Genomic DNA, 16,964 nt, shown 5'->3' with positions numbered 1-16,964 from the left:
CGTCCGTCTCTGAAATGGTTTCTAAAAGAGCTGTCTCTCTTCCTATCAGCGCTCCTGTCATGACATCCAACTGGCTCACTTTTTCATTGCTTGCTTATTACAATAGCTGTTTGCTCAGCGTTTAAAACAGACATTTGTTCCCATGGAAGGGTTAAGCCTTATATAGACACAGATGGCTGTTTTGGAACAACACACTGAATGTGCTGCTACGGAGATAAATGGTAGAAGTCGGTAGTAAATGTTTACGTATGAGAACAATCATTTTCAATAATCATTGCAATTGGCGAGGAGGCAAACGTGTAAAATGGAAACAAATGCTTAGACTTGGCTTACCAAACATCTGCTGTATGGCAAGATTTGCTATTTTAGTTTGTTATATTTTAATGTGTGTACCGTGGAGCCGTGCTATTTTCTGGTCACTCCCTCTTCGATTTGCTTTCCCGTGTGTGGATATTACTCGGGTGAGCCTTAGGCAAACATATGCACAGTTACAGTATGCAAACAGTGCTCGTTTTCAGTAAACTCCTAAGCTTGATGTGCAGTTTGTGCAAGTCATTTAGTTGGCTGCAAAGCTAGAACATAGAAGACTGCACCATTCATTCTGACTGTTCCGTTCATGGTTGAGTTATATTTGACAAGATCAGTGGTTGCAGTTTATTGTAGTGGGACCTGTGAGATTCTAAATCTCTTAAAAATTCAAACACACTAAGTGGCCAAAGTGCCTTGCAGTACTAACAAAGGCTCTCTTTTACACTTTGGATGGTATTATTTTGCAAGCTAGTCCATCAATTTTGGATTGGGGCATGAAACTAATTTCCAAAAGAATATTGGCAGGTGGCAGATACGCTTATGTAAAGCACAAATAGTATACACGATCAGCCACAACATTAAAACCAGTGACAGACATAGTGAATAACATTGATCATCTGGTTCTAGTGGCACCTGTCAAGTGGTGGGATATATTAGGCAGCAAGTGAACAGTCAGTTGTTGAAGTTGATGTGTTGGAAGCAGGAAAAATGGTCAAGCGTAAGGATCTGAGCCTCTTTGACAAGAACCACATTGTGATGCTAGACGACTGGTTCAGAGCATCTCCAAGACGACAGGTCTTGTGGGGTGTTCCTGGTATGCAGTGGTTAGTAGCTACCAAAAGTGGTCCAGGAAAGGACAACAGGTGAACCGGCAACAGGGTCATGGGTGCCCATGGCTCATTGATGCACATGGGGAGTCTAGCCTGTCTGGTTCGATCCCACAGAAGCTACTGTAGGACAAATTGGTTAAAAGGTTAATGCTGCTGTGAAAGAAAGGTGTCAGAACACACAGTGCGTCACAGCTTGCTGCGTATGGGAGCGGTCAAAGTGTCCAAGCTGACCCCTGTCCACTGCCGTGAGCATCAGACCTGGACCATGGAGCAATGGAAGAAGGTGGCCTGGTCTGATGAATCACGTTTTCTTCTACATCATGTCGATGGGCGGGGTTAGCGTTCGATCCGATGGAGCATCTGTGGGATGTGCTGGCACAACAAACCCGATCCATGGGGGCCCCACCTCACAACCTCCAGAACTTAAAGGATCTGCTGCTAACGTCTTGGTGCCAGATACCACAGGACACCTTCAGAGGTCTTTCTGAAGGAGTGTTGAGTCCATGCCTCCACGGGTCACAGCTATTTCGGCGACAAGAGGGGGAGCTTCCCAATATTAGTGTTTATTAGTGGTGGTTTTAATGTTGTGGCTGATCAGTGTATAGTAGTAGTGCGTAGCAATAATATATAATAATGCAAATACTATAGTATGTTTCAAATTCACTAATTCTTCAAAAGTAAAATGGAAAAACAAAGATTGTAAGTGTTCTCAAATTAGGTCTAGATTTTTGCCACTCTGTTTACACTCTGTAGTTACTGTTGAGTATTTAAAGTGTTCTTCAGAGGGGCTCTCTCCGCTTCAGCCCTCGGGACATGGACGGCTTCATGTGATTCAGACCTCTCATCCCCTCATGACTCATCCAGACTTCTGATGTCATGGTGTGATCCGCTGCCCCCACTCTCTCTTCCTGTGTCTGCGCTCTGGCCTCGCATGTGTTTAATTAATTGCTATCGCTCTGGTTTGGCTCGCCATGTACTGTAAACTTTCCCCATCTTTCTATTTAAACAGAATTTTGACTTGCTGCATCACTGGAAAACCGATGGCTAAAGTCATACTTGATGTGTCGCAGCTTTGCTTTTGAGCGGGGCGTGTCGTTCTGGAAAGAGCCATGAACACCCTGTTGTCTTTGACTCATTTGCCTGTGTAATGGGCAAGGTGATTGTGGTTCTTGAACTGGCATGCCTTTGTGGTGTTTTTGCATGTGATGTCACGGCTGAAGCTCCATGTAAGGGCTTTTCCCACTTCTAGTACAGGATCCGAAAAACCCACTGAGTCGCAGGTAAGGTCAGGGGTCAGAAGCAGTCTGTGGTCTAACCGCATTTACGACGCTGCGGAGGAGCTCCCCTCCTCCAGGTCTCTGCCGGCGGAAAATGTTCCCGTCAACAGCCTGGAAAAAGGGCATTCCTGTTGGGAAAGTGTCGGGGTTACACATTTTTTCCGGACAATTTATAAAGGGCAGGGCCCGCAAATAGAAAATCGCCCCCGCAGTCACAGTTTTTGGATCCGTCTCAATATAGCAGCAAAGTAAGTGTCTTATGAAAGTTCAGCTTCATAACACATGGGCTCCTTCAGCACTGTCCAAAACACCAATAACCATCAGTTACATCTTCTATACGTCTTGCGGGAACGCGATTAGTGTTTGTTTAGGAGCTCCATTTCCCATTCACGCTCTCGGAAGCAGGGCCAGCCAAAGAAAAGCCGTTTCCCCTGGGACTTCACAGGCAAAGGAAATAACAAGTCTGGGCAGAGTCGTTGCTTCCATAAAAGGGCACAATATTGACTGTTATAGCCGGACCTTTTCTTAAAGGTTTTTTTTTGCCAGCCCCACCATGACTCAACCAGTGGCAGTGTGGCGAAAAACAAATGCACTCTGTCCCCTCATGGGTTTTTCAGTGGGAATCTGCGAGTCGGTTCAGGCATAGACGGAGGAAGTGGTTAGAGAACGGCGAGCTTCCTGCTAGATTTCAGAGAGAGAGGGAGAGCGAGAATGCATGCAAGGAAAAGCCAAATATTCCACCAGTCGCTTTGTGTTGGTGTATTGGCAGGTTTTGCATGACATGGTGATCTGTTTTAGTAAAGATTGTCAAAATGTCATTCTGCCTTTTTTGGGGGTAGGCTGAGGGACGGTGTAGTGCTGATTAGATAGGGGCAGCAGGATTTAAGAAGTGTACTGACTAAAAGACGGATTGACCCCCCCCCCCCAGACTGGTTCGGATAATGTTTCCCTTGCGTCAGAGCAGGCCGGTTCTATCACAACCTGACTGGTGTCGGGTATTAGGCTGATATCTTTGTAAACGTGTGTATTATTTGGGCGTATGAAGTTAGACATGCCACGGCCAAAGTTGAATAGCTTAACTGAAAAAAAAACTGTGAGGAGTGGAATTAATGATTGACACCGTCCTGCCGTCATTAAGATTTCTGAGTGTACTATTACACACTGGATGGAAAATAACACTAACGACGAGGGCGTCTGCATCAGAAAACAAATAGTGGACCGGTTTTCACCTTAGCAAATATAACTAGGCACTTGCGAATAATCAAATCTTTCTACACATTTGCCTCAATTCACACATTTCCGAAATCTATGCATATATTTGCAAAAAGCCCGAGAACATATATTAGTGCTGTACTAGATGATGAAAAACAGACAAGGAAGGGACTCACACACACACAGGGAAATGCCTGGAAAATTGTGTGTCATGGCTTTGAGTGGAGTCATGCTGGGTTTCCATAAGCCTATATTAGAGTTGCACGTAGGGTTGGATATCTGAGGGTAAGCCCACTCTAGCTGTTTAGAACCGGGCCTAAGTTAAAGCATGTGATTGTTAGGCTCTTTTGGGCCTTCACAAGCACATCTTGTCAGGCAAAGTAATGAATCAAATTGAAACGCTCCATCTGTACATGGAAATAGTTGTAACTAAAAAGGAGCTTTCGGCTAAAAACGCCCAGGAAGACAATTTCTGATTGCTTACTATTTTGAGTCCCGGCCCTCCTGCTTTCACTTCCTCTTTTTCTATCACAAATAATGAAATGACAATTTTCTGAAGGTCTCTCGCGCAAGCTCCACCCAAATCTGTGGATCCCTGCCCTGCCTCTGTTGGCACCACACTCTGCTCAGCCTCCTGACTCATCTCCCACAAATATCAATTATACTGCAATCTGCAGACAAACACATAATCATCAGCCATAATCGCGCCAAGGCATCGGAGCACATGGTCGTAGATGGCGGCGTTCTTTATCCGCCTGCTGCAGAACAAGAAACTTCTCTTTTAGACCAGGTAGTTCTGGCCCTTTCGCCGCCTCCTCCCCTGGGATGTGTCCAGAAGTGCAAACAGAAGGAGTGGTGCAGAGAGGGGGAGCCCAAAGCAAATTAAGTGTTTGCGGAGTGCAGCAAAACTGAGTTTTGCTGCACTCCGGAAACTAGGCCCAGCAGGTAGCAAGCCACACACTTTCACACACACCCTCTGCTCTGTTCTGTTCAACAAGGGGAAGAGTGCCACCTGGCGGAAGCTATCCGTTACTGCAGGGCATAAGTATACAGGACTGGCTAATTGTTCTTGCGGTGAAGTCTGTCATCGCTGTCTGTCATCATGAAAAAAAGAACTTGAGCAAATTACTATGATGATGCTCACGTGTTTTGTGTACTGTAGCTTGCATAAGAGCTGGCAAATGGGTGTGAAAGCCTCTTGAATGAAATCGAAATTTCTCTTTGTCTAATTTTCTATATTATCAATGATTATAATGTAATTCTGGAGTGTTTTACATACCGTGGCTAAACAAATCCCCAATCCCTGCTAACAAAATCGATATTTTCGAAGTGGAATCGAATCTTGCGTTTCCAAGTGTAAGAATAATCTTTTCGACCAATGTTTCTGTGGTTCTCCAGGAGAACCAGGACCCGTCTGCTGTCCTGTGGCTGGATGAGATCCAGGATGCCATTCTCATGGCCAACAAGGACACCCAAGAGGCTCTACAGTGTAAGAGGAACACCCCCTCATGTTCACCCTAACCCCGCGCGCCAATTTTTATTTTTTTATTTTTTTGCCCAATTCCTCTCACTGCGATTCCCAAAGCCAGCACGACTTGTGGCCGATGTCTGTGTTTGCGTCTACAGTCGCGCAGGCCATCCAGACCATCAACGAGGCGGTGGACAGCGGCGAGCCTTCCCGGACCCTCGCCGCTCTGCGGAACCCCGGTGCCGGTCTGTACGGGGTCACCTCAGAGTGTGCGCAGACCTACCAGGACGACCTGTCCAGGATCAAGGAGGAGAAGAAGGCAGAGGGTGAGAGGAGGAGTGTAGGGAAGAAGGAGTAGATAATGCTGTCTCGTCGACATTATATTCGTTATACGGTGAAAGTTTGATGAACCAATATATAAAATACAAGGGGTGTCAGGATTCAGATTTGAAATTGAAAATTGATCGAAGTGAGCAATCAGGTTCGCGATTTTGCCCGTATTTTTGTGGGTAATATTGTCGGACATTGTCGCCATATTAGTGCGGTCAAGATCCGCTAGTGCACGAATCCAGTGTGCACTGGTGCTGGGGGGAAAAAACTACAAACGTGTATAAACCGAATCGTGACCTTGAAATCGAAAGTCAGTTCGAATCGTGACACCCCTGATAAATACACTTTTGCTTATCTGTAATACATGGATTCACAGAGAAAATCGCTCTCATCTGATGCACAAAAATGCAAAATCCAGATCCTAAATGGCCTAAACCTATAATGACATTGAATAGGAAATAGCAGAATGGATCCCAAAAATCTGGCCACAGAGGAAGAGCAGTATCCTGATACAGTACACAGCAGAGTGCTTAAAATAAATTAAGCTTTGGTTTCACCTCATATTTCCGCCATGTAATGGTTAAACTTTTCATTATTAGTAGTATTTCCTGTGCAATGTTCACAGACATGTATTCTTCAGCGGTTCTCAAAATATAATGTTTTCCCCTTTTTTTTTCCCCCTTTTTATATTGCAATATGTGGGGGTTTGCCATCTCATCACGTCGTCGCTCTGTTTTCTTGATCTCTCCAGGCGATAACGGCAGCGACTGGATGCAGCACTGGGTGAAGGGTGGACACAACTACTACTACAACCTGAAGACGGGAGAGGGCACCTGGGTGGAGCCGGAGGGATTCCTCCAAAACAACAGCCAGCTCCAGAAGGAGGACATACAGGTAGGCTGCTGTCGTCCACCGGCCCGATAAGGCTTTGTCGCAAAGTTTTAGCCCCCCCGAGTTTAATCCGGTCGTTCCGTTTCTTCGCATCAGGGCGTGGTTTCCGGGGTAACCACAGCCTACAACCGAGAGCAGCTCTGGCTTGCCAACGAGAGCCTGATTGCCAAGTTGCAAGCTCGTTGCCGTGGCTACCTGGTGAGGAAAGGCCATAAAGAGAGGATAAGCTTCCTAAAAAGCCAGGATCCGGCGGTTACATGTATACAGGTAAAATGCACCTCACGGACTCTCTGAAAACATTCTGACGCCACCTCTCCTGGTGATTGGGGGGAAAAACAAGGTTTGCGTTTAAAGAAAATACCAAGAGTTCTCCACAGAACCTGGTGTGTGTTTTATCTGTGTTTCTCTGCTGCTCGGTCTCACGTTACCTCATCGCCTCTCACAGGCCCATTGGAAAGGCTTCAAACAGAGAAAGAACTACACAGATCGCAAGCAGTATCTCAAAGACCACAACGCCGAAGCCGTCAAGGTAAGGCGATGCCGACGTGCTTCCTTTGAATAACGAATGCTGCATTTCTCCGGAGACTACGGGATTTATTATTATTATTTTTTTTTTTACTCTTTACGTCAGATCCAGTCGATGGTTCGGATGCACCAAGCTCGTAAGAAATACAACGACCGCCTCAAGTACTTCAAAGATCACGTAAGTGCTTGAAAAATGAAACATCCACTACTATTGCAACATGAGGGTCATGCAATTCATCCCTTCCAAGAGATTGAAGTTGTATATTTTAGAAACAGGCAAGTGTGACCGCTCTAGGTAAACACAGTGCTTGTTACATAATTAAAGCACTAAGTCATGTTGCCTGTGGAAATATCCCCTTATGCATCATATGACATTTACTCTTGTTCCGTTGGGGTTTCTGAGCTCATATAATGTCATTTGCACACTGAGTCACATACTGATAATATCTATGGCTTTTATAACCCCTGCACTTCCTACTTGTTGCTGTAGATCAATGACGTGGTGAAGATTCAGGCTTTCATTAGAGCCAACAAGGCCAGGGACGACTACAAGACACTCAGTAAGTTCCCTTTTTGGCCGAGGGTAGATTAGCAGATTGGCATGGAAGGTGGGTTTTCACTGTCAACTTCCTCCATTTTCCCCTCCTCCACCCACAGTCAGCGCCGACGACCCTCCGATGGCGGTAGTGAGGAAGTTTGTGCACCTGCTGGACCACAGCGACCAGGACTTCCAGGAGGAGCTGGACCTGATGAGGCTCCGCGAGGAGGTGGTCACCAACATCCGCTCCAACCAGCAGCTGGAGAACGACCTGAACCTGATGGACATCAAGATCGGCCTGCTGGTGAAGAACAAGATCACGCTGCAGGAGGTGGTGTCACACAGCAAGAAGCTGACCAAGAAGAACAAGGGCCAGCTGTCCAACCTGATGATGATGAACAAGCAGCGGGGGGGCCTGAAGGCGCTCAGCAAGGAGAAGAGGCTCAAACTGGAGGCCTACCAGTATCTCTTCTACCTCTTGCAGGTGTGTTTGGGCCTCCTCTGATTTAAACAGGTCGCCGGGGGTTGATGAACGGCATTTTTGTTCCTCTCCAGTTTTGGTCGCCGCCTCTATTTAGCCGGTGCCCCTGGTGCTCCTTTCCTTTCAGACCAATCCCACGTATCTCGCCAAGCTGATCTTCCAGATGCCCCAGAATAAATCCACCAAGTTCATGGACTCTGTGATCTTCACTCTGTATAACTACGCCTCCAACCAGAGAGAGGAATACCTGCTGCTCAAGCTCTTTAAAACTGCCCTGCAGGAGGAGATCAAGTGAGAATCGGCCGTATTTTACGAAATAGTAGAAGCTCTCTAAAAGCCGCGCCATGACGCACATTTCAGTCGAGCCCGGGTGATTGAGTTGCCGGGCGTCACAAATGCGGATCGGAAGCGTCACACCAACATGGTCTCAAATGTCCGCCCCGCAGATCCAAAGTGGACCAGATCCAGGAGATCGTGACGGGGAACCCCACGGTCATCAAGATGGTGGTGAGTTTCAACAGGGGCGCACGGGGCCAGAACGCGCTGCGGCAGATCCTGGCGCCGGTCGTCAAGGAGATCATGGACGACAAGACGCTGAACATCAAGACGGACCCGGTGGACATCTACAAGAGCTGGGTCAACCAGATGGAGACGCAGACCGGCGAGGCGAGGTGAGGCTCGACCGCGTGGATGCCAGACTCCATCGACCCTCTCGCGTTCGCCCTTTTCTCATTTCCCGCTTCTTTCTGCTCCGCGACAGCAAGTTGCCATACGACGTGACCCCGGAGCAGGCCATGTCGCACGAGGAGGTCCGAACCAGACTGGAGGCGTCCATCAAGAACATGAAGACGGTCACGGACAAGTTCCTGTCCGCCATCGTCGTCTCCGTGGACAAGATACCGTGAGTCGCGGCGCTTCCGTCCCCGTGCCGGACTGCGCGGCGCATTGCTGGCGTCTCCTCCGCCGGTCGACTTACATTCCGCTGTCTTGGATCCTAGGTACGGGATGCGGTTCATCTCCAAGGTGTTGAAGGACACCCTCCATGAGAAGTTCCCCGACGCCACGGAGGACGAGCTGCTCAAGGTTTGAATCCTTTCCCGACTTTGAGGGCGAGGTGAAAACAAGACGGGGCTGCGTCGCTTTATCTTACCTGTCCTTCTTATTGAAAGTTTGTTTTTTTTCCCTCTCTCTCTCGCTCTCTCTCTCTCTCACACAAATGTCTTTTCCCGCATATTTATTTTCCTTCCTCCCTCGCTCCAACCTTCTTCTCGTTGCCTCCTCCTTGCCCAGCTGCAACCTCTGTGTGTGTGGGTGGGGGTGTCCTTCTCTCTGCCTGATGCAAGGTGAGGCTCTCCTCTCCCCTGGCTTCTAACAAGCACCCCTGGTTCTCCTGAAACGTTTTTCACGCTTCTAATTTCACTTACTTACTTACCTTCTGACTTGGTGCCTAATTTTTTTGTATTACAAAAACCTGAGTTACTCTCCATTTAAAGTTATTTCAAATAATTTTGTTTTTTTCCAAAGTGATGGCTCATTTCACCATAACCTAATAATACCTTCTTTAAATAAAGAGCGTATCATGGTGCAGAGCATTTACGGCTTTTTAAACTTTCTAAATGTTAAAATATCTACTGGATGTCAAAACTTTACTCGGTTGGAAATGGGTTGATAGCTTGACTTGAGGGATGACGTTCCTGACTATTAATTGCAGCCGGCGTCATGTGCTGTGCACTTTAAGAACTTGTTCGATGTTCATAGGGGTTCTAGATGTCGTACCTTTAAACAGTTCAGTGCTTCTCTAATAATTATACTTTTCTAATCCTCAGATTGTGGGGAACCTCTTGTACTACCGCTACATGAACCCGGCCATCGTGGCCCCCGACGCCTTCGACATCATCGACCTTTCCGCCGGCGGCCAGCTGACCACGGACCAGCGCAGGAACCTGGGCTCCATCGCCAAGATGCTGCAGCACGCGGCCTCCAACAAGATGTTCCTGGGGGACAACGCCCATCTCAACCCCATCAACGAGTACCTCAGCGCCTCCTACCAGAAGTTCAGGTTGGCCGCGTTCTTCTTCCTTTGTTCACCGCGGTGTCGCTTGTGCTTTTGCAACAACCAGTATGTGCGGGAACTGGGTGTTCGTTGCTTCCTCTTAGAAAAGAGAGTTTGTGAGGTAATTGGCAGATTAACCAATGTGTCAGGACCGCATGTGCACACGACGGGAAAAAAATATGGTTTCCTTCTCATTCTGTATGCTGCACAAATTGCATTGGGTGCATATTATCTGTGCTATTTGACACATTTAGTATCCTGTGTCCCCCCCGCACCCCCCCAACCTCTGTCTTTGTCTCCATCTAATAACATACTTCTGTTTCGCATTACAGGCGTTTCTTTTTGGCAGCATGTGACGTTCCCTTGCTGGAAGACAAGTTCAACGTGGATCAGTACTCGGACCTGGTCACCCTCACCAAACCCGTCATCTACATCTCCATTGGAGAGATCATCAACACTCACACGGTGAGTTTGAACTCAAACAGGGATGTTCTGATGGAGGTATCTACTAAAATAGGACACTGGTATCTAAAAATCCAATATTCCCAACATAATAATCAAATAACAAGAGCCCTGTCAAACATGTCGGATATGACAGTAATATAACTTCATATCCTGCTGTTTGACAAATATAAACATGCCACACATGCCACTTTAATTCACTTGCCACTTTAAATGCACATATCTGTATATACATAGGCATATTCCTTCAACCTATTCCATTTTATTTCAATTTATTTTTTATTGTATTTTATTCTATATATTTTTTATCTTATTCTATAAGTATTCCACTTACTGTATTACGTTTTAGGAGTCAGTTAGTCGGTCTATTAGAAAGGAATTTTCTACTTTTTATTTTATTTTATTTTTGTACTTTTTCCTAGGACTTATTGTGTGCTATCACCGGGTGCGTTGCATTACATTTCACTGCATATATGTATGGAAGTATGTATATGTATGTGACAAATAAAAATCTTGAATCTTGAATCTTGAATAAGCATGTTAACTATCTGAAGTCTAAAAAGTTTGAGGGACTGTCCATCAGCCGATACTATGAATCGTATCGATCTACATCTACTCCCAGACGTTCTCCCATCTTATCTTGTCATACCAATGGGTTACTCAGTGTTTGATGTCATGTAAAAAATGACCTTGAACCTTGACCTTGAGCCTTGAACCTTGAACATGATCGTCGTGTCCGCTTCCTCTGTTCAGCTGCTGCTGGACCATCAGGACGCCATCGCTCCGGAGCACAACGACCCCATCCACGAGCTTCTGGAGGACCTGGGGGAGGTGCACACGGTGGAGTCACTCATCGGTGAGACGGCTTTCCTTGTCCACCGTGGTCCACTTCCACACCGACGATGAGTGCAAAAACAAGAACCTTACCTTTTTTTTTTTTTTATCTCCCCAAATCACTCTACCTGCCTCACTCAGGTGAGAACCCGCTCCCTCCCGATGACCCCAACAAGGAGCTGATGGGGAAGACCGAGGTTTCTCTTACGCTAGCCAACAAGTTTGATGTCCCCGGTGAAGCCAACACTGAGGTGGACGCCAGGACCCTCCTGCTCAAGTAAGTTTTGGATAACAGCTCCCGACGTGACTGAAACCCAAAGAACAGGTATTGGATGATACAACTCCTACCGGTTGTAAATAATCAGAAATCAGACTTGCGCTGAAAAATATATTCCATGCAATTGGATACTAACAAGAGAAATTGCAGACGGCTCTTTGTGGTGCCTCCTTTGCCTATTTTGTTGATATATTGACATTTTCCTGAGTTCATAAGACAACTCTTACCTTTGTTTCGGTCCAGCACCAAGAGGCTCATTGTGGATGTGATCCGGTTCCAACCAGGGGACACACTCACAGAGATCCTGGAGTCCACAGCCAGCCCTGAGCAGGTCAGGGGCCAGGAATTGAATCTTAACATGGAATGTCGTTTCTATACGTGACAAATGAACGTTAAAACCAAAAGCGTTTCTTGCACGACAGGAAGCGGAGTACCAGCGCGCCATGCAGAGGAGGGCGATCCGAGATGCCAAGACTCCAGAGAAGATGAAACAGACCAAGCCGGTGGTGGACGACAGCCTGACCCTGCAGGGCAAGAAGGACAAAATCAAGAGCAACCTGCAGAGGCTGGCGGAGCTCGGGAAGGTTCACCCCGAGAACCGCTACCAGGACCTCATCAATGACATCGCCAAGGTACACACTGATCGGCCGCAGCATTAGAACCGCCTGCCTGACATTGTGGAGCTCCCCCTCCTGCCGGGTTAGGGTTAGGGTTCAGGGTTAGGAGGAATCCCCGACGAGTCTGTCGGCTCTCCAAACGATGTTTTGTCATATTTGTCACATTTGTTTTTGTTATATTCTTGATCACTGTAAAAAAAAATCAAATAAATAAATGCAGCATTTTAATAACAAATATATTAAAAACCAAGAGAAGAAAAATAAATTTAGTATGTCGCTCCATGCACTCCCTTCTCTCCCCCCTCATGGCTGCTGTTATAGGCAAATCCTACTCCTATCTGTTCTGAAGGGCCATGTTGCTGTGACATTTCAGTTCTCTATCCATCTAAATAAAAGTTAATGTTGTGTATTACAGGATATTAGGAATCAGCGACGGTACCGTCAACGGAGGAAAGCGGAGCTGGTGAAGCTTCAGCAGACGAACGTGGCTCTCAATTCCAAGACCACCTTCTACAATGTGCAGATTGATTATTACAACCAGTACATTAAGACGTGCATGGACAACCTGGCCAGCAAGGGCAAGTAAGTGAATCAAAGATGTTAAACTAATGTCCTGTAGCCTTGTGAAAATGATTGCATAGAGGAACCAATTCCCCTCTGTCGATTACAACTCTACTAATGAAAAACACTCTTGGATCCCTTGGCATACAGAGATGTATTAAAAATATATATACTAGTTTATATTTATATCGTTTTTCCTCAGTAAGTCCATGAATACGATTTTTTTTTTTTAAATGGAGGCGATGCTGTGTTGCAGAGTCAATTCAGTTCTGTTTCCCTCTCTCGCCAGGTTGTCTAAGAAACTGGGCGACAACAAGACCAAGAAGAGTAAGCAGGTGTCACAGAAATACACCGCATCCCGCCTCCACGAGAAGGGCGTGCTGATTGAGATTGAAGATCTCCAAACTAACCAGTCAGTGAAAAACTTTTCTTATAACTTTTTCTGATTCCGCCTCGCATGCTTTAGAGAACCAGGTTTTGTCGTTTTGTCGCCTTGTGCGTTTATGAAGTGTGCGTGTCTTTTTTTTTTTTTTTTTATGTTAATGATCTTGCAAACCCTCGGTAACAAAACATGTCAAAGTCAGTCTGCCTGTTCACTACAACCCTTAAGGTAAACATACCTGGGATATTGCGCAGAAAATTATCCCTTGTAAGTAACCGCTGTACAGAGAGAAGTGAGGGTTTTTGGAAATATAAAATGTTGTATTTAACTGTGCTTTCTATTTCCCGGAAGTTGCGGTGGCATTTACAGTACTCCTGTTGTTTAGCGAATATTGTGTTTTAGAATCTTGTCGTAGTTCATGTTTTGCCACTTCTCATTAAGTAGATGTCTCCCCGAATAAAAGGCCTCTCCGTCACCTCTCGTTCTCAGGTTCAAGAATGTCATTTTTGAGATCTCTCCATCCGAGAATGTCGGGGTGTTCGATGTGAAGGCAAAGTTCATGGGCGTGCACTTGGAAACGTTACAGTTGGAATATCAGGTACTGTGATTATATACTTCTAAAAGGAAAATGTTTATTGCTGACTCTCTGTGTTTAAAATAACAATTTAACCTGATTCCATATTTAACATAAAGCTTTCAATGCCCTTATTCTCGTCCAGGATCTTCTCCAGCTGCAGTATGAGGGCGTGGCCGTGATGAAGCTCTTCGACAGAGCCACCATCAACGTCAACTTGCTCATCTTCCTGCTCAACAAGAAGTTCTATGGAAAGTAGACGGAGCGGAGGCGTCTACAGACACTGTTGAAAACAGAACAGCTCCACTTGAAGTGGATTGATACAAAGCCTGGTCTCTAGTCATCCCAGCATTGTTATAAAGATACCAGCTGCACTTCTATGATCTGCCTATGCAAATTCATGTGTATTGTTTTGAGCAAGTGCATCACCATTCTGCTTCACCTTTCATGGAAACCGGCCAAAGGTTTAAGACTTGATTCTTCTTTTATTTTATTTGTTTTCACTATTACCAATATATTGTGCATGGGCTTTGATTACTTGTAGAATGTATGTTTATCTTTCATGGTAAAAAAAAAAAAAAATAAGAAAAATAATCTAATTTTAGTTCTGTTTATTCCACTGGTTATCTCCATACCTTACTGATAAAGGCATGATAATACCAATTCTACCACCAGTACCAAAGCACTGTTGTACTTCACAGCAGGGCTGTTGTACATAAGAATGTATTTTTACAGTTCTCCAACTTTCTATGGATTTGGACCCCTTTTGACACCAACTTGTCTGTTTTTTTTGTTGGGTCTTTTTGTTAGATTTAAGTATGACAGAGGTCGATGCAAAAAAAAACAAAAACGAAAAAAAGTCACAGGGCACGATGCAAAAAAACAAAAAAAAAGTCACAGGGCACTCTGCAAGTTCTGCATATTGGGTTTTTTTCTGAAAACGTTCGGGTTAGGGGTTAGGGTTAGTAGAGTGTCATATCCATGAGTATTTATTCAAATATTCTGCCCAGCGTAACGATAGTTCCCCGTTTCGGTTTGCATTTGACCCGCCACCCTGCCTTTACTCCTGTCCTAACTGATAATCTTGGTTTATCTTTGACTACACACACACACACACACACAGTGTGCTGCCCTCTCACTTCACACACCTTTACTAGTTCCTACACCTGCTGGGAAAAACCTTGACACTCCTACATAAAAATGGCTTTACGGGATTATTTGTTCTTCCACAGGCCCTATTTGCTCTTTATAAATGAAACACAGATGACCACATTCCACAAATTGCTGAGGTAACTCATTTTTTTAGCCTTCTAATCCATAAACCAGTGGATAGGACCTCATGGCAACTGAGCTCCCAACGCTGAACTTTAAAAGAGAGTTGTTCTGTCTTTTGTTGACCAGACTCAGCAAAGCGGTCCTTATTTATATTTTGTACGTTGTCAGTCTGGATGTAGTTAAATGTTTGTGAAGCCAAGGACAGAACGTGCAGCGGAGCTTCTTGGCCCTTGAGCATGTGCAGTATTACGGTAATTAGACTTGTGGGTCCAGTAGATGTCGGTCGACACTATCCTTTTTTATCCAGACGTGTTACCAGACTTTGATTCGCTTCGAGGGGCCTTTGGATGAGATTCTACACTGATTGAACAAGATGTTGATTTTTTTTTTTTGTTTCTCTCTCTCTGCTGTAAATCTCCCTTGCGATAGAAGGCTTTTACTCTGTGCATTGTTTGCTGCAATTTACAGTCGCGACAAGTGCGTTACTTGTTTTAGAATAAAGCTGTATTTCTCTCCTTGTCTGACGTCTTCACTTGTTTCCTCACAGTCCTGTGGCTCAAATGTCAAGTGTGCGATTTGTCAGTTTACTGCATGTGTACCAACCAGATATCTAACATCTCACCGTGGGTGTTAGGGTTGAGCCGACGGCAAAAAAAACCAAACGTTTTAACCCCTTTGAATACAGATACGAGTCAATACATGAAGACCCTGTTTTATCGCCAGTGGTTGGTTCAGTCACTGCACAAAATCGGATAAAGTTGAACTCCGTGAGGGCAAAAAATAATAAACATACGAAACAGGAACTTGACGCAACGACAACCCTCTGTCGGCATCTGTGTGAGTGTGAGAACATGAGCCCAATATTGGAACCAATACTGAAATTTCTATAGAGCACCCATCATGTCTTATACTGTAAGATTAAATAAAGAGCAGCAGCCGCAGTGTGAGCTCAGGTGGAGCACAGCGTAAGATAGTATACACTAGGTTTAAAAAAAAAGTTTTATACATTTATATAGTGTATACACACACACAATATATAAAATAATTATAATTAATATTATGATCAATCTTTTTATATAATTAATATTGTGTGGCCAGCCCTGCACTGCCCCCTAGCGGCCGCCCGTGTCACCGCCAGTGTTTTCCGAGGCGGTGTTTTTTCCACTCAGTATCAGGAAGGAACCCGCTGGTCCGCGGTGCGAGCGCTCCAGTCCAGCGACGGCTTAATGAGCCGCATTTTGCTTTTGTGATTTTTATTTTATTTTTTTTTTCGACACGTCCCCAAAAAAACAACAAAAAACAACAACAACAAAAAAAAAAACCCAGCGGACGAAGCAGTGGACGCGGAAAGGATTTTACCAACTTCACCGCGGCGTTTTTGTTTTTTAGTGTCTCCGGACGGGAGTTTGTTTGGGTCCGACAGCTCGGTGGATTAACCGAGGACCTCAATCACAACACTTTCCGTTCGCCCGGTCGCTCAGCCGCGGGCTGCGGACTTTGCCGCCTCGCTCCGACCCGATATTTTACTTTCCGCGGACCGATCGGCGAACGGATTCGAAGCACGGCTCGGTCCCGAGGCGAGAGAAGAGGCGGACAGACACTTGTTGAAATCCGGGATCGAACCTCCCGCGGACCCGGGAGCTAGCGGTCCGCCGCTCCGACGTTTTCGCTCGGGGGGCATCGCGTTGACACCAGATATGTGTTTTTTTTACCGGGCTACCGGTCGCTTCTAAACGCCCGTTGCGCGATTAACACCTCGGGGACGCATCGCAAGTAGCTAAGCTAGCTAGCTGCGGTGCTCCCCCCCGGCTAAACCCGCGACGTTACGGCGGCGCTTGTTTTAGCGCAGCGGCAGCGTCGATTTAGCCTCGTTCCGGCGCAGCGATTATCGTCGCGGTAGAGCCGGGTTCGAACGGGCGGGCGCTTCGGGGGTGGGGGTTCGTGCGGTGCGGTGCGGTCCGGTCCGCGACGCGGCTCTCGGTTCGCGGCAGCTACGCACTTCCGAGTACGGCCGCGTGGCCGTCGAAGTTGTCCCCAAAACACGAGCGGCGGCGCGGGGCGAGCGGCG

General features: G+C 46.1%; 1 protein-coding gene across 1 annotated transcript in view; it reads left to right on the top strand.

Moving 5' to 3' along the window:
- Window positions 1–15,417, top strand: part of iqgap1 (IQ motif containing GTPase activating protein 1) — a 33,191-nt gene extending 17,774 nt beyond the window's left edge. The window contains exons 16-37 of the mRNA XM_079997460.1: window positions 5,027–5,117; window positions 5,255–5,422; window positions 6,178–6,320; window positions 6,414–6,584; window positions 6,763–6,846; window positions 6,949–7,020; window positions 7,333–7,402; window positions 7,500–7,864; window positions 7,989–8,152; window positions 8,308–8,532; window positions 8,622–8,762; window positions 8,860–8,944; window positions 9,688–9,920; window positions 10,247–10,379; window positions 11,130–11,232; window positions 11,352–11,487; window positions 11,731–11,818; window positions 11,910–12,119; window positions 12,520–12,686; window positions 12,955–13,077; window positions 13,537–13,645; window positions 13,767–15,417. Coding sequence (XP_079853586.1) covers window positions 5,027–5,117; window positions 5,255–5,422; window positions 6,178–6,320; window positions 6,414–6,584; window positions 6,763–6,846; window positions 6,949–7,020; window positions 7,333–7,402; window positions 7,500–7,864; window positions 7,989–8,152; window positions 8,308–8,532; window positions 8,622–8,762; window positions 8,860–8,944; window positions 9,688–9,920; window positions 10,247–10,379; window positions 11,130–11,232; window positions 11,352–11,487; window positions 11,731–11,818; window positions 11,910–12,119; window positions 12,520–12,686; window positions 12,955–13,077; window positions 13,537–13,645; window positions 13,767–13,880 — 3,195 coding nt within the window. The 3' untranslated portion in view covers window positions 13,881–15,417. The remainder of the gene's footprint in view (window positions 1–5,026; window positions 5,118–5,254; window positions 5,423–6,177; window positions 6,321–6,413; window positions 6,585–6,762; window positions 6,847–6,948; window positions 7,021–7,332; window positions 7,403–7,499; window positions 7,865–7,988; window positions 8,153–8,307; window positions 8,533–8,621; window positions 8,763–8,859; window positions 8,945–9,687; window positions 9,921–10,246; window positions 10,380–11,129; window positions 11,233–11,351; window positions 11,488–11,730; window positions 11,819–11,909; window positions 12,120–12,519; window positions 12,687–12,954; window positions 13,078–13,536; window positions 13,646–13,766) is intronic.
- Window positions 15,418–16,964: the final 1,547 nt, after the last annotated feature.

Source organism: Zeus faber (genome assembly GCF_960531495.2).
Source record: "Zeus faber genome assembly, chromosome: 3".
Classification (NCBI taxonomy): Eukaryota; Metazoa; Chordata; class Actinopteri; order Zeiformes; family Zeidae; genus Zeus; species Zeus faber.
This window is presented reverse-complemented; position numbering and strand designations above follow the sequence as displayed.